This window comes from Sander lucioperca, chromosome 1, assembly GCF_008315115.2.
Source record: "Sander lucioperca isolate FBNREF2018 chromosome 1, SLUC_FBN_1.2, whole genome shotgun sequence".
NCBI lineage: Eukaryota > Metazoa > Chordata > Actinopteri > Perciformes > Percidae > Sander > Sander lucioperca.
The window spans coordinates 29,272,060-29,295,120 of NC_050173.1; the positions used below are offsets into that span (position 1 = coordinate 29,272,060).

Genomic DNA, 23,061 nt, shown 5'->3' on the forward strand with positions numbered 1-23,061 from the left:
AAGCCAATAAAAGTCGTTGTAACAATGCGAATTTGAGGCACGTCTCAAAATGAGCGCAGCACAACGCCTTGAAAGGCATTGCATTCACTGGAAAGCAATAAATGTGGGGGATTTACTGTATTTACACAGGCCATTGTGATCAAAAGGACTCAATAATAACCGGAGAGATTTGGAAAAAAAAAAAGACAAACAGTGAGTGTTTGTGCTTGGCAGAGAGAGAGAGGGGGGGGGAGGGTATTTCATATAGCCTACATTATAGGGGTGCAGGTATAAGAAGTGCACAGGGCACTCAACTCTCTTCACACTCTAATAGGCCTAACTGTGATAAATCCGCCCTCGCAGCGTGTAGAGCTGCTGTAGTGTGCAGGACTTTGTGCTTCTCTCCAGCCCTCTGCCCTCCTCTCACTGCTATGGTCGTCCACATACGCGGTTGCAATTTCAGCACCGCAGACAGCTCTCTCTTCAGCTTCAACCTCAGCACCGTCGCCACTCTGCGGGACAGCCCGGCGTCCCAGAGCCCCGGCGGGCTGAGCCGTACCGGCCACACGGTGGTGGCAGTATGCCTCGGCTTCATTTTAGTTGCGGGAATCTTTAACAACTTCTTCGCTCTTCTTATCTTCGCAAAGTTTCGCTCGCTCTGGACGCCCATCAATGTCATCCTGTTGAACATCAGTCTGAGCGACATCCTCGTGTGCGTTTTCGGCACACCATTCAGTTTCGCTGCGAGTCTGCACGGGAGATGGCTCATCGGAGAGTACGGCTGTAAGTGGTACGGGTTCGCCAATTCCCTCTTTGGTGAGTGACGTGTGTGGCGATGAGCAGAAATATAGAACTTTTTGTCTGTTAACTTTTGTTTCCGACCGGCTTCTGTTGAATGTGGGACGTTTTTATTTATTTATTTGTTTGTTTGTTTGTTTGTTGACAATGAATGGACAGCCGTTCCGGATTATAGCTCAATAGGTAAATTTCTTCAGCAGTCCCTGGGTAGGAACATCCACAAATGAGTTATGGCATTACATATGATTACAGAGAATGCTACAGAGAATAAACATTATAGGCTACATCATAATAAAAAATTAAATGGAATTCCTCATACATTTATGAGGAATTCAGAAAGTTAAAGGCTGATGGGAATGACATTAGTTTTGCAGGCATTTGGCCATAGATATTGGACAAACTTAAATTTGAACCTTATAGTGGCGCTATATGAAAGGTCAGGGAAGCAACAAAGTTATTACAGGTCTTCCTGCGAGGGCCATTGAATATGTGCCCTAAATGTCATGGTAAACAATCCAGTAGACATTTCTCAAAACCACAGATTTAAACCTCATGGGGGCATCACAGGAAAAGTCACCAAAAGTAATTAGGATTCAATGTGTATGAACCACAAATGACTGTACAAAATTCCATGGCAATCCATTAAATGGTTGCTGAAATATTTCAGTCTGGACCAAAGTGGTGGACTGACCGACAGACCGGCATTGCCATCCATTAAGCCAAGCTGGCTAAAAAGCAGAAGAAATGACAGCTCGTAATCATTCTACGATTGTGTGGGATGTTTCTTTGAAGGTCTCTCAGCCTTTCAAGTTTTCTCGTTTCAATAAAAGAAAAAAAACGGTTTCCCACACACATTGAAGTGAACTGGAGTCAGCCACAGAGCTGGCCAGTAAGGTCCTGTCAGTCAGACACCATAATAACATGTTTAGATAAATATTGAACGCTGTAGAGATTGTCGTGAAGATCTAAATTTTTTCCCTGTAGTGAACATCTGAGAAAATTAAAAACCTCTTAAAAATATTAAAAAAAACTCTTGTTTGGTGTCAAGTGTTTCTGGTCAAAGGCAGACACATAAAAGCACATATGCATGTTTATATCAGGAATCACAAAGTCTGTTGACAATTTAAATTTTTTTACATTTAAATAAAAAAAAAGAGAATTGTTTCTTCATTTAATTGGTTTCTATTTTATTCATTTATTTATTTAGTAATTGAAACTGAGGGCTCAATAAATTCAAAGCTGTTCTCCATCTAGTAACCATTTTGTTAGAATTGGTTTTGAAAAAAGTTTCAGGACTACTCCTCATTTTACAGTGAATTAAGTCTTCAGCAGGTTAGCTTTGACCCTCAATCGTGGACTCATTGCGAGGCAGTGAGTTTAGAGTTGCTGGGGTCTTCATAAGGATGAATCTTGTAATCTACTTTTCTGTTTTCTCCTGTCTTGTTCTTTAAGGGATTGTGTCCCTGGTTTCGTTGTCTGTTCTCTCCTATGAGCGCTACACCGCCGTGCTGTGTTCCTCCCTGGTTGACATGTCAAACTTCAGGAAGGCCTGGCTCTGTGTCGGAGGCTCCTGGTTCTACTCTCTCTTCTGGACCTTGCCGCCCATCCTGGGTTGGGGCAGCTATGGGCCCGAGGGACCCGGTACCACATGCTCCGTCCAGTGGCACCTCCGTTCACCCACCAGCGTCTCCTACGTGTTGTGTCTCTTCATCTTCTGTCTGCTGCTGCCTCTTCTACTCATGGTCTACTCATACGGCGGGATCCTGATGGCAATCAGGAGGGTGAGTTCATACTATTCTGTTACACTCTTAACAAGGCAAACTATTTTGATTCACAAATTAACTGACAAAACAAGAAAAAACATGAATCACATGAAAGAAAACATAATGCAAAGTTTGATGAAGGGCCATTGCTTCTGTAGGTTTTTGTATTTGTGTATTCATTATATATGAGTACATTATTTCGGTTAAAGTGAATTAGATCTAAATTTAGATACCTGTGTCATTAATATGCAAATGGTGTTAGGAAATGTGTTTTCAATTATACGAAAGTCATACTTTGACTACTTTTTCCACAGTAAATCCTCCCATTAGAATTCATGTTTTCCACTTTTATTAGTAGTTGAAGTGGGCTCTGTTCTTAAGGAGGTCGAATGATGGGTGTCAGACTTCCACTAACACTTGGTCACGTATTTTCAAGCTAATTTCAAGGAGCATCAAGCCAGAAGCCACAGCTGTGTTTACAATCTTACAATACATTAATCCAGCAGGAGAAGGAATGAGGGCAATGTCTTCAGCAGAGTTTGTGCGTTCGTTGCTGGCTGTGTCTTGAGGGCAACGACCCCCCTCAGTTTCCAGTGACTCATTGCTTACATAAACCTGCCGCTCACACAAATAATTGACAATTAAGAGCTCCCAATATGTGTTGGGCCTCGCTGTGCACTTTGCCCTTTGCAGCTACTACTCCTAGCAATGAATTACCTAGAAGGTGTATTAAGATTGTGGAAGCAACCTGTTATTATTGGATACCTGCTATTATAAGCACCTCCATTTTGTTATTTAAACTATATGCACCCAAGGGAGTCAGAGCATTAGAACTTTGCAGACTTGATTACCGTACCAGTGAATGGGGGCTCAACCGCACACACCAGTGTCCCTGCGACTGAGACCATAGGCTTTTCTTAGAAACTGAGCAATCAGTCTACGGAGCCTCTGCTGGCTTCTCAAAGGTGCCTTAAATTGACACATCAGAAGGAGCGATGACATTTATACAGCTTCAGTGTGGCTCAAGCTTGGAGTTTTTTCTCTCTCTCTGCATAACAGCATTGCATTTAGATTTAAATGATGATGCTGTCTACACACACTCTTTTGAGATTTACTGTTTCATACTGTAATTGTGTTGTCAAATTGACACATTTCCTAACAAAAATATACAATTTTATTCCCAAACAAAAGACTCAATTGAAAAAAACAAAACAAGATGTATTTCCATTTATTTAATGGAGCACAATTCTGTAGCACTCGAGTGCAGTCTTGAGTTTCATATTTGTATCTTACAGTTGAGATGAGACAGAATTGAGTATTATCTTTTGATAGTGTGATTTATTCTGTGGGTACATCCAAACAGAACAAAAGTTCAGCCATGCAGAAATCATTGCTAACTGAACGTTGTCAGAAAACGTATTACATGATAGCGGATTGAGGAGACAGAGCAACAGAGGTGGGGACCTAATATCACACAAGGTAGTGTAATTGAGTGTGTGAGAGATGTGCAGGAGCCTAATTTTACAGAAAGTGCAGGATTTTCTCCTCTGGAGGGCTTCTTTCACCAGACCCACATGCTCATTTATTCATGAAGCACAGTGATGAGCATCACAGTGGTAATTACACAAGACTGTGACCACAGGAGTATTAAATCAATACTGAGGAGGTGACAATCACCACAGATGAGATGCTGCTCTAACCACTTGGCTTATGATGTATGGACTATTTTTAGCCCACAGCTACAGGACCTCAGTACATCAGGAGAAACCAGCAGGGCAGTGTGGCCACACTGCTGTCAGCATAACTTCAATAATGCATTTTTCATGTTTCTATGGTTACTGTAACATGACCATTACTTACTCGTACATGTTGGATCTGTCCTAATAGATCCAGCAGTCATTAACAAGTTATACTGCAAGTCTACCCAGTGTTGTATTCTAATTCAATTTATACTACAGTGTAATCTTAATACATACATAATAATTATTGCACGACCATTTTCAACCATTATTTTGTCTATGAAATAAAATAAGTGGGGGAACAATTGGCAAAAAGCACAAAATGAAAAAAGAACTTACATAGTTGGAGCCCTTATAGATATTAAAGTGGTGCTCCACTGATTTTACACATTAAGTTCATTTTACTTGTTATTATGAGTCTTATGTGACTATGGAGGTAGTTTTCTAAATTGTGAAAAAAAACTGTTGACATTATCAGGGCTAATTGCTCTTGACCTATAGGCTCTGAGTCACATTTATAACAGAAAGCCAGCGTTAAACACTAGGGGTGTAATGTTTGAAAGATGCCACACATCTCTCAAGACAGGAAAGGTCTAATAAAAGAAAGAATAAAAGAGAGTTGCATTAGGGGAAATGTAGGATCCAATGTTTTGGGAGGTTGAACCATCTGAGGGACAAAACAATATCTCTGTTGCTTTAATCTGTCTCTTTATGGAAGAGCACCACTAAACTTTAAATCCACTATACACTATACTGCGTACAAAATAATTACCATTAAGTGAACCATGAGTTAATAAATTAACTCATGGTTCACTTAATAGCTTTTTCAAAACTTTCAACCACATCTCACAGCCTTCATCAGCAAATGGAACTCAAGTGAGCTATTTGTAAAATTGTGTTGAATGTGTTTTTTTGTGATTAATACCCTCTTTCTTTGACATTGTTCAAGTTTTTGTTTGTAGAGAAATTACAACAATCTGTTCTGAATCAGTCAATCTGTTGCTTTCAGCCTGCTCCTTCTTCTCAGTTTTCCCAGGTTTGATCCAGGAGGGGCAAGGGAGGAGTGTGTCGGCATGCATTGCTGTGTGTCACAGTGTCTTTTTGTAACACTACCACTGGAGGGCACCAAATAAAGAAATGCTCAATGCATGTGGGAGAGGCACTTTAAAACTAACCTAACTACTTTTCATATAGCCTACCTGGTTCCACCTACCTCAGACCCTCAAAGAGGGATGTTGCAAATGACACAAACATGATCAGTGCTTTTTCTTAGTATTTAAGTCAATAGGGAAATCATTGTCAAGACAGGTTTAACCTCCTCTTTCATGCCTCCAGGAAGGTAAAATCAATTTGCAGGCAGCTCAGCGCAGAGAGCAGCACATTTTGGCGATGGTGTTGTCCATGGTGTCCTGCTACATGCTGTGCTGGATGCCCTACGGCATCATGGCGCTGATGGCCACCTTCGGTAGGTCGGGTCTGATCACTCCTATGGCTAGCGTGGTGCCCTCCGTCCTGGCCAAGTTCAGCACTGTCGTCAACCCGGTCGTCTACGTGTTCTTCAACAACCAGGTGAGAACTGAGGGCAGGGTGGTGATGAAGGCAGACCCAGAATCACTGTCACTATTGCAAATGGTACCAGATTGAAGTATGTTAGATACCGTATGTTGGTTGACGTGCATATGACTGCTCAGCCTTATCTAAATATAAAGCAGGGAGGAAAGTGACTGTTTCATCCACAGAGGAGAACTCAATGGCACCCTGGCCTCTGTGACATTGAGGATGCAGCTCATTCTCAGTTATGATTATTACTGTAACTCTCAATGTCTCTTCAGTACCACTTATTAGGTGCTACATGCAGCACACGATATGGCATACTTCAGTCTGCGGTAGCCACAAGAGCTCTCCTTCCCCTACAGCTGTATATATGGGCCTAGGCGCCGATTTATGTTTTCCTCCGTGGGTGCTCACGGGCGCACGTCCTTTTAAAAAAAAAAGTAGTCAAAAATGTATGCATTTCAGAACCTTAGGAAATGGACAGCGGCCGACACGAACACACACGCCTATTGACTCGATAATAAAGCCGTAAAGTAGACTATCTTTCACCTCAGGACAACGCCACTTCTCACAAATACAGATAGGATTGGAGATGAACACGTAACCGCGATCAGCTTCGTGGGAAATTAAGAATCAATTCCACCTGTCTAGTAGCCTAGGCACACTATGACAGACGCTCCACTTAGCACCAACTGCAATGTTTGATTTTAAATGAATGTAGCCTACTGGCAGTCTGGCACTGGGTGCTCAGTATTTTGGGTGCAGCTTATAGTGCTCCGGAGCTCGAGCACCCACGGTATCGGCGCCTATGTATATGGGGTGAGATGCAGTGTGTGCCTACTCATTTTTCTTTAGTTAACCAAGTAAGCTTTGATTAGGCGATTTGCCGGTCAGATGACATTTGGGAATCCTTGGAAATGTCTTTGTGTAGTTAGGTTCTACTTAAAATTATTATCTGATTTTCAGTGCTGTTGAAACAATGGTTAAATGTAACCTAGATGTCTAAAAAGTCCTTTATTTTCAAACCAAATGAATCCCAGTTTAACCAGTTTTCCACGTCTTTAGTCCTGAAAATCACCAAATTCATGCTTAGGCTACTAGATAGGACCATAGTCTTTTGTACTTTTACAGTTTTATAGATGCTTCGTGGCCTTCATGAAGTGCAGCGGGGAACCCCGGTCTGTTCAAGAAGAGGAGCACCCAACTCCGAGGACACGGCTCTCTGGTTTCTTCCCCGTCCACAGACAAGCCTCCCTCCACTCTTCACAGCGTCAGATCCTCAGCGGCTCCAGAAGCACTTCCCTCTGCAGCAGGCACAATGAGTGCCACACTCTCGTTGTCCACTACACTCCATAAAAGAGTCATTATTATGTCTAGAATCCAAAGTGCAACTAAAAGATTCAAATTTCCCAACACCCTGCTATTGATTTTACATACGAAGATATATTTCACTGTCAACTCTTAAACATTTGAATGTAAACCCAGTGCCATAGTTCAGCCTCTGCTTTGATGCATATTTAATACATGCAAGTGCCAATGTACATGTTTTGAATGAATGCTCTGAAAATACGTGAATGTGTTTGATGCAGGTTTGACCAAGTTAAAGCAGTCCATAGTTCTCTGACAGACATCCAGATGCAACAAATGTCTTACCTTTTATGTAAAATAATATCCACCCCTACTTATCAGTTTACAAGAAACCAAAACCATCTATAGGTGTTTTTGATTGTGAAATATCATCCTGTCTTTTTGTTTCTTAATCTTCGACTTTTTCCACAGTAAACAGTAACCACAGCAAACAGGAGTGTTTATTTCACTAGCAACATACCAGTAGTAATTATAATAGTATAACTACTGATACAACAATTACAAGACCATAACTTTATACTTTTAATAAAATGATCACATACTGTCTGACACCATAGGGACAAGTTAAGACAATAAACTGATTAAGTTAATTCTGGGATTTTCTTTATTGACATTTAGTATATTCAGTGTATTTATATACTATGTACATAGGACTATTCTGTATGTATTGTTTCATGGCTAAGCTAACCTGGGCTCGTAGAATAAAGGAACACAGCTACTAAAGACTAACCTAGCTCGTAACATTAATGGTGTTGGTCTCCTCTCCCTGTGTTTTCTCATTTAACGTGAGAATGAGACCTGGATGAGTGTATTCTTATCTGCCTTAGAGGGGTTGTGCTGTGTTAAACTGACTCACCCAGCCGCTGTTTCAATTCACGCTCCAGAGCCAGGCCTGCTTGCTTCGCTGACCTCGCCGTTGGGACCGACCTCTGCTCTAGCTCTGCTTTCCAGCGTCCTTCGTCAGAACCGGGACTCTGCGAGCCCACTCTCCGTGTTGTAGTTCAGGTTCTAAAAGGTGTATTTACAAAAAGCAGTGTTGTGGGAAACAAGAAAATGTCTCTTCAATCACAGTCTTCCAAAATGTTTGTCTCCCATGTGTGTGGCCTGTAGCGTCGGCCTGCTTGAGGCTCTCCGCCTCTGCTTCCTGATCAATTCCTCCAGACACCTGAAATGGCTGGGTTAAATCAGATCAACAACACCCAAATGCCATGTGGTTTCTGCTGCAACCTAATTTCCCTACAGCTTCAATAAACAAACAAACTCCAATAACACTTCATTTTTAGTGAACACAGTAATCATACATAGTGTACGGTATATTATTCATATTTAGGAGGTTTAAAGCACAAAACAATTTGTTATAAAGACCACTCTAAAAACTTTATCCAGTTTGGGTCACCATAGCACTGATGCAATACCGGATTACCTTTAACCAGTATCAAAGGATTGTTTTGACCAGTTGTTATCTTTTAAATGAATTGTTGGGTTATTTAACTAATTTAAAATATGTAGCTCATGTAAGCTCAATTTTTACCCTAAAACACTTACACTGGGTCAGACAACCTCTTTTCTTGGGCTTGGGGTTTCAGGTTCTGAAGTTTACAGAAGCTAAAAAGCTGCAGTGCAGAACTAACTAACACCAACTTAGTCTGTAACCTCACACAGGCAAAACCATCATATGACAACAACATAGTTGCATCTGCTAAGCTGCATTATGATTCTATGCAGAACCCTGTAAATCACTGTGTCAACATGTCACAAACAAAAGTTTCAGATTAGGTTAACCAGGCTCTCTGGGTAGACTGAAAACATAAGTGGATACCTTTCCAGGCCAACGTTCCACCACAACCAAGCAGAGTTTCTGTGGTTGTTGATGAAAGATTGACGACCTTGTTTTGTATTTGTAAACCTTTTGAAGTTGAATTGAAGTGGGATGAACTAAGCAAGCTTTCAACAGGCTATATAATCTGAATTTTGGTCATTGCAATTTGTTAATTAAAGGCGTCCCATCTGAATTCCTTGTAAATTAAAAAAACTGAAATAATAAAATCAATATTGTGAACATAAAAAAAAACAAAAAACGAATCCTTGCCTTTTTTTTAAACTGCACCATGCTCACCATATACAGTCATATTGGTCACTGAGCCATTACATTGATGTTTTATTAAGGGAAATGAGTTGTAAATGTGTTATTTCCTGCTTCCGGTATTACTCTGTAAATCATATATTTGCTGATGCTGTTTGTCTCAGAAAATACCCACAGCATCAAAACTGTGTAAAAATAGATATGCTCTGTGTAATGTAATGTGTAATGTCGCCTACTTTAAAAACTAAATATGGTACTATTTGTCATACTACATTATTTACTATACTTCTTGGGAATTTGTTTTTCATTGGCCAAAAATAGAAATATTGCCACATTGCCATAGAAATACTGAGTGATACAAGGCCTCATGACATTGTATGGCGTTTAGGGACACCTACTGACAGAAAGGCAGGGGAAAAAGTGTCAGACGCACACATACTGTCCACACATGAACTCACTAGAGGTCACAGATTTGCATCTTCCAGGAAGTAGCGAGAGACAAACTCAGTTGCTTGAGAGAGCAGCGGTTCAGAAGTGCATGGGATGTCACGGATCCAAGGCCTCTCTTGGTTACAGCACTCCTCTCTACCATGATCAACACTTACCAGACCAGCATGGCTCCGCCGGTGCCTCCGCGCCTCAGCGCGTCCCAGCCGGTCCTCATCCCGGCTCCACTTCCATCGCGAGGCCACAGCAAGTCTCTCGTCCGGTTTTTGGTTGGTGTAGTGTTGCTGCATTTATTTCTGTCGGTCGGAGGATTCATCTATCTGTACCACAATGACAAAATGGTAAAATAATAATAATATTTATATCTTATTTATTTTTCTTTTAACTAAGTGAAGTTATTGTACTAATAGTTGGCACTGCTGCATGTATTATTACAGTAATTATACAGTAATATTCCAAGCCATTACAAGTTAAAATATTTAACTTTGCACAGACTATATAAAGGTGATTGCTTAAAGAAAACAAGCCAAATTGTTGTGCTACTGATTGAGTTTAACATTATTTTGTTATTAATTATAATACATGAAGCACATGTATATAACACACTGCCCATGGTTTTGCTTACATTAGAGTATTGAAATAGATCTGTTTAGATCTTCTGACAGTTCACACATTTTGCTCAGTGTATAAATATAACAGTCAGACCAATGAAACTGCTACAGAAAATGTTCTTGTTGCAATGCAACACATTGCCTTGATCAAACAACTTAGGTGTGATATTCACAGCTCTCAGTGTGTTGTTGACAAGATGAGCATTTTGTGAACAGTTATATTGCGATATTTAATTATAAATATTATACGTGTAAAATTCATAAGGAAATCTACATTCAACATATTGTACTGCCTGTTCCTTATCTTCTACTTTTTTTCATTCCCTCAGCTTTCATTTCAGCTTCCCTCAGGTGAAGGAAAAGGTAAGTTCAGTTAATTTATCTCTTCCTGAAAGTCATTTTTTACATAAAATTGCATACAAAAATGCAATCTCAAAAATATCTCTGACTAGATGTTTGTTCTCTCTCCAGTTGCTTTTATCTCATCAGAAAAGCAGGAAACTTCCGAAAAAGCCTTGGCGCGCATGGTAGTTCAGCAGAAATCACACACATCAGATGAGAAATCTGAACGTAAGAAACTTTCAAAATTAGATATGTTGGATTTTTAAAGCGAAATAACAAGTAAAGTAGTAAAATAAGTCAAACCTATTTAGAAGTTAAGAGTAAAAGTATTCTCAATAATGTTGCCTAAACTTCTCACCTTGTCTCTCCAGTGGGTTATCTCCAGTGGGACATGAGGCACTCAATTCTTAGGAACATCCGTACCTACTACAACAGTAGGCTGACTATCCTGCAGCCTGGTGACTACTACGTCTACTCCAGGGTGACCTTCTCCAAAGGCGACTCTAAGCGCCCACTGGTCAGCAGGGTGAAGCTGAGGGATAGTGACACAGGAAAGGAGAAGGTTGTGATGCAGGCCTACTGCAACCTGAACGTCCGCGATTCATCCATCCCTCACCTGTGCACGGCCACACAGGGAGAGTTGATCACACTGGAGAAAGGAAACCAGCTAAGCCTTTGGGTGCAAGACCTTTCACTGGTGAACTACGAGGAAGGAGCCACAACCTTTGGGATGTACAAACTGTAGGATTCCTATGTGAACACATGTATGGACCAAAGCTAAAAAGTGGGAACTCATTAAGTGGATCTACTTGGATTTAAATCTTCTGAGAACACTGTTAAATAGACTGGATTTCTGATCATTTTCATGGATTTCAGAGAAAACACTCCTAAAGTATAATTTATTATTAAATCAGAAATATATGTGGATTTTTTTTGTGGCAGTATTGTGAATGGTTGTTCTGTATTTATTGATGTAAATGAGTTTGTATTGCTGTGAAATGAAACTTTGATATTTAATCTAGAAGATTTCTTCTCTTTTCCTCACTTTGTCTTGCATCTGCTCTATTTCAGGAGCTAGTTACACATATTCGACTGAAACGTCCAGACTACAAAAAGCACCATGTGTGCATGTCCCAGTATGGAGCATATCTGCATGAAAATGCAGAATATTTTAAATGGTGTAAAGGAAAGATGTGCAGGCCTTATATTTTGTAAACCAAAAAAACGTTTTAGTCCTAAAAAAAGAAAATCTGCATTGAGATGTTTGATGAATCACAATTACTAATACCCAGATTAGTCACCAGTAAACACAGCAAAGACTACCACTACTCACCTGACATACCCAAAATGATCCTGCATAGACTCAAATCATCTTTTACCACATTTGCTGTACAGCGCAAAACCTGCTGCATTTCTATGCTAAGTCAGCACCACAATGGTTTTCAATTTCTAGGACGCGGGAAACCACATAGCAATGATGTATTTTCTGCAAACATGACCACCCAAGATGTAGGTTACCACTCGAGAGGTGGTAACTGGACTCAGTACTAACGGTCATTTTGATGTATATAAAGAAACATTTGCATTCATCTGCATGTTGTTTTCATTGGTACACAAAATACCTTCTCTGTGGAAAGCAAATGCAGTGTCCACATCTGATTACTTTAAGGAACACACCTTAATGAACTCGATTACAAATCAGCATGTTACTGTTGACAATTTGACACACACTTTCCACTTTTGTGATGTATTTTTCCTTCTTTCCAGGCAGCAATTGGTTACCATGCATTTCCCTATGTTATATGAATGATTTATCAAACTCTTGAGACTGGTTTGAGTTGTGTCATCCATTCACCGTAAACGTACAGGTTTAATTTCTATTCTTTGTCATGTGGTGATACAGTTTAAATGCAGATTGATTTAAAATATAGGCACTACCTCACAGTGATAATAAAAGTGAATGTAAACATAATCATTATGATAAACAACTCAAGCAACTTTAAGTGCCCTGTTAAAATGCACATGTACGGTTTAGACCTTGACCTAGTTTTTAACTTACTCACTGTGTAGACCTTAGCCTCCCTGACTACGTCTTGAAAGTACTTGGTGAGTAAAAACCTTCTACACGCCCCTCCCCCCCGCCCATCATAAGCAAAATGCAGTGCAAAAACAGCATGGAAAGTGTGAATCTCTATGGAGGTGGTGATAGATGCAGAAGTGGTAAACTCTCACAGGATGTCATCTATTCTAGTCACTCCTTCCATCCTGTAAAGGGTTTCTTGCTACCGAAAACTGAACAACCTACAAATTCCTGAACTGCACATGTGCCGAATGCTGCATGGAAAGCCCTGTCATGGTAGATTTTCCAGCATGAATGAGGGAACATGCAGTTCATGCTGTGTGGTTGACACACGTTTAAAACCTTTGGAGTTTTCCATTTCTCACTCTGTTAAATTAATGTAATATTCACATTATATTAAACTTTTAATAAAAGAATGACCATACCAAACGCAGAGTACAGAGTGTCTAGAAAAAGAAAAAAAAGCATAACAATACTTGCAACAACAATAATTGCATAGAACAACCTTTCAAAAACAATACACACAGTGGGCTGGAGATAAACATAATGAAGACTGAGTTCAACCCCCTCCCACCATTAAGTGCTTGCTGAGGATATTGGGAATTGAAAACAACAGTATGTGGTACTTAATTAAAACAATTTAGGGTACAGGAACAGCAATATGTTAATCTCAACAGTGAACATTATGAGAGTCAGACATCTGTACAGGAAGCAGAGTCTCTGTAACACTGAGGGGAATCTGGCTGCCAACTAAACGTCCCATTAGGAATAACAACCAAAGATCAGCTTCTTGTGTTGCTGAAGTGCCCTTGAGCAAGACACATCTCTGCTGCAGATGTACCATTGCTGCTTTGCAACTTACACAGTACTCTGACCCCCCTGGAAAGAGGCACAAAAACAGCACTTGAGGGATTGTACAATATTATTATATTTTGGATCACGTGTGATGAAAATTGGGACCTAGACAGTGATCTTTGAACAATCATCAATATCAAGAGACTAGATTAAATAAAGGCAAATGGAAAATAATGAATAGCCTAACTGTGTGGTGGATTAACCACATGGTCTGGCCCTTTTTGGTTAACAAATTGGGTGAATTCATATATTATTATTATTGCAATTTCTCAACATCTGACCTTCAATACTGGGACTAACCCAGAGGCCAGGCAGTAAAGCAGTCACTTATTGCATTTCAATAGCATCCACTGCTGCTCTTCAGCGCAGCAAGTAGATAACAGTGTTGACAGTGCACACACTCAACCTCATGAGGAAATGTACCGCTGTGGGTCTTTGTAAAGAGGCTGCATCTTCAAGCATGCAAATACCTGTTGTTTTTTTAGACCCTATATATACACCAATTAAGCTTGAGCCATTCTAATTGAAATATTACAACAAACCACCTGTGACACTTTCAATATAAATCATGCATTTAGTCCCAGTCTTAAACTCTTTAAGTTTATCGACACCTTTCGGGAGGCACTTTAACAGTTGAGCTCTACTCTACACCCACAAATAAATCTTTTGTTTTATTTCCTGTCTCCATCAGCTCTGGAGGACCCGGTTAGGAGGCCACAGAGGCTGCAAACAAAAACCTCTGAATTCTAAAGTCAGACTCATTTTTAAAATCATTTTCCCTCTTTTGTGATGAAAAAATGTCTATTTTCCCTTGGCCAAAACAAGGATGTTTTGTTTTGCCTTTACACATCAATGTAGTTTAATAAAATTCCAGACAAATGTAAAGGCAGCAAAACAATAACTATAAGGCTAACACCACAATTAAATGCTTGGGTGAACAATAAATAAGGAATACTCTTTGAAAAAAATCAGAATAAATCAAGGCTATGTAATTAATGTGTTAAAATTACACTTGTATATATTTTAGTAAGAAGTGTAGGGGTGACATCTTTGTCATTATTTGCGTACTCTTGTCTATAAATGATACGTAGTTAAGCCTTTCCTATTCTATTATGCAGCTGCATCCCTGATAGCTTTGGACTATATATCTGAATATCTTGATTATCACATTTCTGATGCAGAATTCATACTGTAAAAACACTGTACATTCATGCAGTTTTTAAATAAACAGTCAAGGGCTGCATTTGGAAACAACTGAATGTAGCATAATGAGCTAACCTGTTTGAATTGCTTAAACGCCTACAAAACGGCTTGGAAAATGTGAATGTCTAGAATGGTACAAAAATGCCAATCGCTCATGCTCATGAAAGCACAATGAATCCATTTCCCCATTGTCCTTTTGACAAATAAAATATGAAAGTGAAAAAAAAAAATTACGTGAGGAGAAAAAAAATGTGTCCCCTTGGTAAGAGAAGTGCATGCAAGAGAACACCTATCGGACTTGATGGCTTCGTACTCCTTTTCTATTTCCAACTGAAGCAAAAAAAAGCAGCGGAGAACTTGTTTTTGTCCATAATTGTTCCATTTCCTGGGGGAGTGTTCACAGTGCCAGTCGCCAAGAGGCAGTATGTTTGAAACATCCCACTTTACCAGTCTTGGTTTAGCTGAGCTGCTTCACGAGGAAGCTATATGTGTGGTCTCATCTAGTGAGGTTGGATCAGGAAGACAGATAAGATTTAATCAAAAATGTCAAATGAAGCTCCAGCACTTGAAGTGAAGAAACTCCAAGCATCGTCAGAAAGTCCAACTCTGCTGTGTGTGATTGAAATATGAAGACGCAACATAGACAGACACACGCACACACACCTGACCCTCCACAAGCACGCTTACATAAATGTACCCATACACACACACAGCCACACTAGCATGAGGATGATCTTAAGGATGTGCTCAGTGGCCGCCGTCATCCCAAGCAGAATCATTCTTCTGCTTGGCCAGTTTTCGAACCACTCTCTCCAGATCTTTGCGAGACTTCTGCTCCTCCTCCAAAAACTGCTTCATCCACTTATTCTCCTGTAAAATATACAGACAATGACAGTATTTAACGGGTTGTCTGACTGCTCCTGCTTGCAAAATGTAGAAAACTCTATACTAAAATTCTAGAGACTGGCCAGCAAACCGACTTTATAACGGACTGCATTTATATATGGCCTTTCTACCTTACTGGACAAATCATTTTACAATTGACCTCTCATTCACCCATTCAAAAAACGATGGTGGCAGTGAAATTGATAATAAAAAGATTATAATAGGTAAAGAAAGAAATATAATCCGATATATCCGTGTGATGTCTACACGTACTGTGTTAGTGAAACACTTTAGCAGATTTAGTCAAACTAAATTCACACTTACCTTTTTTAGTTCATGAACCTCATCCTTTAAAGCATACACAGCATCAACAAGGCTCCTGAAAAAAAAAAAGAATTATTGCAAGACAATATCAGTATCCATTTTTTTTTTTTTTCTTTTCAAACATCTGCTTAAGTATTAAAGGAGAACTCCAGGCAATTTTTACGTTAATCTTGATCGCTATACGTATGTGAGTACTGTCGATAGCAAAAAAAATGAGCCAAATCAGTGCTAGCATCATGGAGCTGCTGCAGCTAATGCCCAGAGCTCACATTGCTAAAACGGCAGTTATGGGGCCATAATATAAAGACTGCATTTGTGCCTCTTAACAGACACAAAATGCAATTAAAATGTCTGTGCAACATGAAGAGGTGTAAAGAATAACGCCTCAACAGCCTAAATAGGGTCAATATCATATTTCTGAATCTAATTACAGAGGAAATCAGGATCCAAATACAAATAATGACAAAGCCCCTTTTGCCACTGTTAGTATAACAAGTAAATGAAGGCCTATTTTCCAAAGTAATAATATGCATACTTTTCCTCAATAACGGTCTGCCCGTTGCTCTTCATCTCCTCCACAATGATCTTCTCTTCCTCTGGCAGAAGCACCTGAGGGATGCACTCTTTCCGCACCGCTGCACACACACACACACACACACACAAATTAATAAAAAAGCTAGATTCATCGCTGTATCATCTGTTGAAGATGTGCAATCTAAGAAGGCAATAAAGAAACGTTTTCCTTACATAAACGCACACCTGTGGTGTTCTGGTGCAGGCTGGCTCCTGTGCAGTACGCCTCAATCACCCTCAGTATCTGAGCGTCCTCCTCCAGCGCAACCGTGCCTGTCAAAACCAGAGATTGTCAATATCATAAATACACACTTAGGAGTTTCATTCAGCAGACAAACTGCTGTTTTATTTGTTTTACAGGCTGGCGCTAGACACAACCATCCTGAACAAATATACACAGATAAAAAGAACTCCGTAATGAACAATCTCTGATGCCACCCATACATTTCATATTATAGTAAGATTAAACTCCTACTTTTCCTCGTTTGAACCTCGTCATCAGAGGGCTTTCGCTCTTTTTTCCTATTGCCTGGCAGGAACTTCTTCATGGGCCGTGGGCTTTTGCTGGAGTCCTGGAGGAGTGCGACATTCAAAATTCAGTACATCCCTCACACACACACACACACACACACACACACACACGCACGCACGCACGCACGCACACACAAAGCCAAGGCTCCATACCAAACAGAATGCAAGCTTACGGGGAAACACATCCCTTATGAACAAAGAACATCAAAATCCATCAACAAACGAGGCAGCAAGCATGTGGTGATGACTGTGACCAAATCAGCCAGGTAATATATCTATATCTATATATAAATTAATTTATATATAAATGAATCAATTAAGTAATAAGTCCACATTTTTTCACGGTACTTATATCAAAAACATTTTTCCTACCACTGACAACTGTCAGGGAAGGAGAAAAAATGCTTTACGCCGGCTACACACTGGACGCATGGCGTGAGCGTGGCGTTTCGGTTGCGTGTCAGTTGCATGGCGTTTTCTATGTCTTTGCACACCAGAAACACGTCTGACGTGGCGCTGCTGCTGCTAGCCTTGTCTGTACACATGTATGCTTCCCATTGAAAAAAACTGCACTCAAGCAGTATACTTCATGTTAAACATAAATATATACTGATTTGATTACAGCAAAGACAACGTCAGCAGTATTGACGGCAAAATAGGCTACAGAATATTTTGTTCTGTATTGACAGGTGCAATATTTGAAAATCGATAATTATTTATTATAATTTTTTTAAATTAGATTTATATCTGCATACATGTCAAAACCTAGAGACTTTCAAACATCAAAATGTCATTTATGAAATAAATGTGTCAAAATTCCATATAAACATCATTTCCTATTCTATTTTGAATGGAAACGCTTCCAACACGCTAGCGTGTCGCGTGAAAAATAGGTGTTGGTCCCATTTTTAGCATGCGCGCGTCACGCAGGCAGTGTGCAAGCTCTAACCTGTTAACATGCGAGCCGAAATAAAAACGGACACGCCACGCAGCTAGTGTGTAGCTGGCCTTATCTGTGGAATGCAGTGTTCACAAAGCCATGGGAAAAAAAGCTAAGATGTGATCACATTAATATTCTACATTATAGCAAAACCACAATGATGTGGTTTTATGAATGAGAGATTTTCTTTTTTGGTACTAGGTTGTCAGTTTCCTCTCCTGAGCACACATTAAAAGCTGAGGTGTGATGAATAATTAGCTCACTAAAAACCGATGGGTAGCACTAACTTGTGGCCATGAATGTCATATTCTTATAATACTTCATATGTAGTAATTTGCCCCATGAGAGGAGAGGAGAGGAGAGGAGAGGAAAGGCTTAGTCAAACACGCAATAGGGAAATAGAGAGTACAGAATTGTCTGTTTCAGTAATTTATGGGGCATCGTGAAACTCCACCACAGACTCCTAAAAGTCCCTCATAAGAATCAGGAGGAATAATTGACGACATCATGTTTCTTAGAACCTTTGAAGTTGCTCAGGGACTCATGTTAATGCAGGCGCACGGCACAAAGCGCATTTTCTTGACGTGTACTGAGGTTCTTCCCTTGTTGGTTTGGTGTTCTCATTGTGACAGTGGGAGGAAAGGGGAAGTAGGGTGGTGTGCAAATGGCAATTAAATGGCACGCATATTTGGGCTGCTGATTATTCAAATGTGACACTTGTGCAAGCACATCATCAGCACACACACATCAGCAATGATTGGTAGTAGACAAGACTCTTGGTCTAGATTTCCAAAAATAGCACCTAGAGTAGAAATTTAGTACTACAGTTGCATGAGAACAGATAACATACTGATACAATACAATACAGGGTTTTCCCTCAGTTTATGGAAGGCGTACTGTAGGTGCTCGAATTTGGCGGGGGGGGGGGGGGGAATTAGGTGTCCTTCCTCAAGAAAATGTTAAGTTTTTCAGCATAAAAGAAAATCCAATTCCCCCATACATTTTGTGTCTCTTTTGGGGATTTTGTCTCTGTGGGTTTGGCATCTCTTTGTCATCGTGTTGTGTCTCTTTCTGCTTCTGTCTAATCAGTTTCTGTCCCTTTGAGGTAGTTTTGCGTGGGTTTTTCACATCATTTTGGAGCATAAAAAAAAAAAAAAGAGCCGACATGCAGGGCCACATAAGAAACAGGAAACCCATGACAATGAGAAAGGAGTGAAGCAAATGACATTACAGCTCAACACTGGGGCACAGGCGCACACACACAAACCCATCCCACCCCCCACATCCTTACCCCCACACACACAGATAGAAACAGAGTGAGATCTAACCTTACCTTCATGATATAAGACATCCTCTAAAGAAAGCAGGATGGAGAAAGAGAGAAAAAGGGGAAATGTGCATGAAAACATACGACGAGAAAAGGGTGTGATAGAGAGTTAATGGTGAACATTTTTACACCCCGCTCTGCCATTCACCTATTCTTTGTCTATGCAGAATAGGACGATTACTTCATGTAAAAAAAGAGATACATGGAGAAATTGGCAGAAAGACGGTTATGCATTCTGATGACTGTGCATGCAATCTCTGCAGGGCAGAGAAAAAGAGCAAGGTAGCTATGAGCCTGTAGCTTGTATTCTCAAAGCAGATAGCTGAAAGTATGTGTATTTTGTGTTAAAAAGTACAGAAGTGCCTACGTGCATGTTTACTGTAGATATATAGTCAACACATCGCTAGACTGTCCACGCCAACTGAAACTTCTGACTGATAACTGCATAAAAGCTTCTACCTCTCATGCGGATGACAGAGTGGGCACCATCACACTCAGAGCCAAGTAGCTCATGAGCGCTGGTACACTCAATGCCAGTCAGACATGGGGATCATGCTGCCGTTAATGGAATTAACTTCCTCAGAATGTAATCATACCCTGTCATGTCTCAGACACACTCAAGTAGTTTTAAATCTATTCTACGTACATAATTAATATTGTTTTAATAATATCTGTTGCTGCTTTGCAGTCACCATGTACTTTATTTAGCTGGCCCACACATTGTGCAAAGTACTAATATACATATGCAACGGAGTTTCCTGTTGTCATCACAGCACAAGGTTTTTAGAGCCATTGACCACATGTAGTTTAAGTTATTGTATTGTAACATATCAAACGTCACTAAGGAGTATTTAATTAAGGTTTTGTTGCCTTGATGAAAAGCACTCAAAACATTAGTTATCAAATAACAATTCCTGCTACTCATGAATAAAAATGTTCAATGGCAGAAAAAGTTACTAATCCAACATACATCTCCAAACATTGAAAGCTACTTTGGTACTAAGGCACAAAAGTACATTACAGGTGGCTGACATGCCAACAGATTACGACTGTAGGTAATCGCTGCGTTTCACAGGACATCTATGTAAATCTATACTCATCTAGTTGGAGTACCAATATATTTTATTTTTGCTAAATATGTGTCAATATTAGTCCAATTAATGGATTAAAGGTGTGTATGTCTTCACTACTTCACTTGTGTTATTTGTGTGTTTGGTGGAAGGGTTTGTGTGAAACAGGACAGTGAAGGTCTGAAAAAAGTAGAGATAGAAAAGGAGGGACAGAGGGGGACTTGTAGAGGAGGGGGACTTAATATTGCGGTTTCTGACTAACACTGCATCTATATCAAGCTTGTGTAGGTTTGTTTGTGAAGCTCTACAGCCTCCTACCTCTTTGTATCCCAGTGCAGCAGAGGGTTTGAGGGGAGGCGCGGGGCGCAGACAGCTCAGAGACCAGGGCTTGCTGATCTTTGGCGGTTCCAGGGGGCCACGACTGACGGCGCTGAGGCTGCCGAGGTGGGACAGGTGAGTGGGGGGGCCAACCATGCTCTGTGGCTTGCCTTCTACAGTCTACATGAGACAATCAAGAAAGCAGAAGACAAGCAAGTGTGTAACGTGCAATGATGAGTGCAAAAGATGAGTCTAATGTTTTCACACCTCAGCATGTTGACGGGTTCACTTTTGGTATCGTTTTGACTTTTACTGTATGTCTGTGTGTGATGTGTACCTTTGAGATGGTGCCTGTGGGGCTTCCTCCTTTGGTAAAGGGCTGAAGGTGCTCTAGCCAGTCTTGTAACTCCTGGGCACTACTGCAGAACACTGTTATCCGATCGATCATGCTTCCTGCAGCACACACACACACACACACACACACACACACACACACACACACACACACACACACACACACACACACACACACACACACACACACACACACACACACACACACACGTAATTCAGGTGCCATAGATCTAGGTCTACTTCCCCCAAAATTTAAAATGTCATGCTGTGTGACATGAACAAATACATGATTAAATACAAAATGAACACTATCAAACCTGTTGACAGGTTGCAAATGCCCCAAATAAAGAGACTGTACTGTAGACTATACTGTGTCAGGCATGTGAAGCAACATGTTTTGGTGACTATCGTGGTGGTGACTTCCATTTCTTACTGTGGAAGTCAAGGGATTATTTGAATCAAACGCTTCATTGAGATCCATGTGCAGCAACTGGTTTACTTTGAAAAAGTAGGGCAAGTTTGATATCCTTTGATTGACTGTGTACACATCCCAGCATTAATATTTCACCGGGAGAAGGGCTGCCTTGACAACTAGTTGAAATTTAAAATGTTCAGAGTACTGTCATATGAAGTAGTTCCCTGGGATTGGAGTGACAACTGTCCCACAGCTGTTAAATGAGCTAATGCTTGATCTACGATTCTTTATTTGGGTTACAATTCTTTTTACTGTATTAGTGCTGTATCCTCAACTAAACTAAAAGAAGAGGAGTCATAATTTTCTACAGAGCTTCAGATGCAAACCTGTGATGTCCAAGGCATAGTGGGCATTGTCTGCATCCTCTGCATGTCTTGTTACTGTGGTGCCTGTCAGTGGCAGTCTTCCCTGAATGGGACAAACAAAGGAAGAGGAAATAAGACACCATGGCATAGGTAGGAGATATGTAATATATCTCGTTATCACCTAAAACTCATGGAATTCTGTGCCCACAAAAATTAAAACTACAACAAATTGAAAAATGACTCATGAAGGACTGATGTAGCGGACTCGTTGTATACGATGTACCTCACCTGATAAATAAAGCCACTCATCCGGGGACTGGCGGAGAGCATGACTAACACATTAGGGAAAAGCATTAGATAGCGCTCCTCTTTTTCCTGAAAGAAAGAGACGAAAAAAGATTTGGTTGCAATGTGGCCTATTAGTTTATGCAGTCAGTGAAAGGAAAGTGGCTGCAGCTGAACCTGTTCATTATGTTGCTTGTTAAAAACCAAATGTGTGCCAGTTTATGTCACACCCACTTATGTGAAACCATCATTATAGCGGACGCTTATTTCAGCTCCAGCGAGGAACCAGTTTGGCAAGGCTGTTACTTGTTTTATGAATGGAAAATAAGATGAGCTGACAAGAAGGTTGAATAAATATGGTGACTAGTATGGTGGTTGGAAAGCAGTCAGCAGTAATTAAAAGAGGGTGAATCCAAATGTCAATCTTGGGCTTTCTTCCAACCACTGACTCAAAAACGACCCCTACACAGAAACCACACAAGAAAGACGAGATGGTTTTTCAGTATGCATATGGCCTACATAGGTTTCGGTTTTCACACCTGAGGGGGGGGGTTATCAATTAAGAGGTAAATAAAGGACTGATTTGTTTTTCATTGAGTTTCATGGATATTGGGAACCCAAAAACTAATTTAGGCCAAGATAAATGCTTTACATTTGTTTTATAAAATGACACACTTCTGGGTTTTGGAATTAAAGGCACCGTCTGTGCCCTTAACTCGTAACTGTGAGACTTAGCATTAGTCAGACAAATCTAGAGCACTTCACCTCGAGGTGCCATTCACACTTTCTCGGTCTGCTTAAGCTAAGTTCACGCTACATGACTTTCAAAGTTGTCAAATCGCTGTAATGTTC

At 40.3% G+C, this 23,061-nt stretch overlaps 3 protein-coding genes across 11 annotated transcripts in view; 2 read left to right on the top strand and 1 right to left on the bottom strand.

The window, feature by feature from the left end:
- Window positions 1–260: 260 nt before the first annotated feature.
- Window positions 261–7,632, top strand: tmtops3a (teleost multiple tissue opsin 3a). 3 transcript variants are annotated; one of them, XM_031302930.2, is made up of 4 exons: window positions 261–795; window positions 2,230–2,562; window positions 5,619–5,848; window positions 6,965–7,632. In XM_031302930.2, the coding sequence occupies exons 1-4, from the start codon at window positions 411–413 to the stop codon at window positions 7,187–7,189; spliced, it is 1,173 nt and encodes a 390-aa protein (XP_031158790.1). In that variant the 5' UTR covers window positions 261–410; the 3' UTR covers window positions 7,190–7,632. The 3 variants fall into 3 exon arrangements, with proteins under 3 accessions (XP_031158790.1, XP_031158792.1, XP_031158789.1); XM_031302932.2 differs by having other exon boundaries at window positions 2,230–2,558; window positions 5,615–5,848; window positions 7,000–7,632; XM_031302929.2 differs by having other exon boundaries at window positions 263–795; window positions 2,230–2,558; window positions 5,615–5,848.
- A 2,095-nt stretch (window positions 7,633–9,727) lies between these two features.
- cd40lg (CD40 ligand) lies at window positions 9,728–12,515 on the top strand. Its single transcript, XM_031302944.2, has 4 exons — window positions 9,728–10,072; window positions 10,672–10,705; window positions 10,814–10,912; window positions 11,056–12,515. The coding sequence occupies exons 1-4, from the start codon at window positions 9,875–9,877 to the stop codon at window positions 11,427–11,429; spliced, it is 705 nt and encodes a 234-aa protein (XP_031158804.1). The 5' UTR covers window positions 9,728–9,874; the 3' UTR covers window positions 11,430–12,515.
- A 634-nt stretch (window positions 12,516–13,149) lies between these two features.
- Window positions 13,150–23,061, bottom strand: part of arhgef6 (Rac/Cdc42 guanine nucleotide exchange factor (GEF) 6) — a 28,151-nt gene continuing 18,239 nt past the window's right edge. For 4 of the 7 annotated variants that reach the window (XM_031302911.2, XM_036007179.1, XM_031302915.2 and 1 more), the window contains exons 13-22: window positions 22,213–22,299; window positions 21,946–22,027; window positions 21,128–21,243; window positions 20,791–20,970; window positions 19,409–19,429; window positions 17,080–17,176; window positions 16,779–16,877; window positions 16,567–16,666; window positions 16,032–16,086; window positions 13,150–15,692 (exon numbers count right to left, since the gene is read on the bottom strand). In XM_031302911.2, coding sequence (XP_031158771.1) covers window positions 15,570–15,692; window positions 16,032–16,086; window positions 16,567–16,666; window positions 16,779–16,877; window positions 17,080–17,176; window positions 19,409–19,429; window positions 20,791–20,970; window positions 21,128–21,243; window positions 21,946–22,027; window positions 22,213–22,299 — 960 coding nt within the window. In that variant the 3' untranslated portion in view covers window positions 13,150–15,569. The remainder of the gene's footprint in view (window positions 15,693–16,031; window positions 16,087–16,566; window positions 16,667–16,778; window positions 16,878–17,079; window positions 17,177–19,408; window positions 19,430–20,790; window positions 20,971–21,127; window positions 21,244–21,945; window positions 22,028–22,212; window positions 22,300–23,061) is intronic. The other 3 variants (XM_031302912.2, XM_031302914.2, XM_031302913.2) reach the window with 3 other exon arrangements.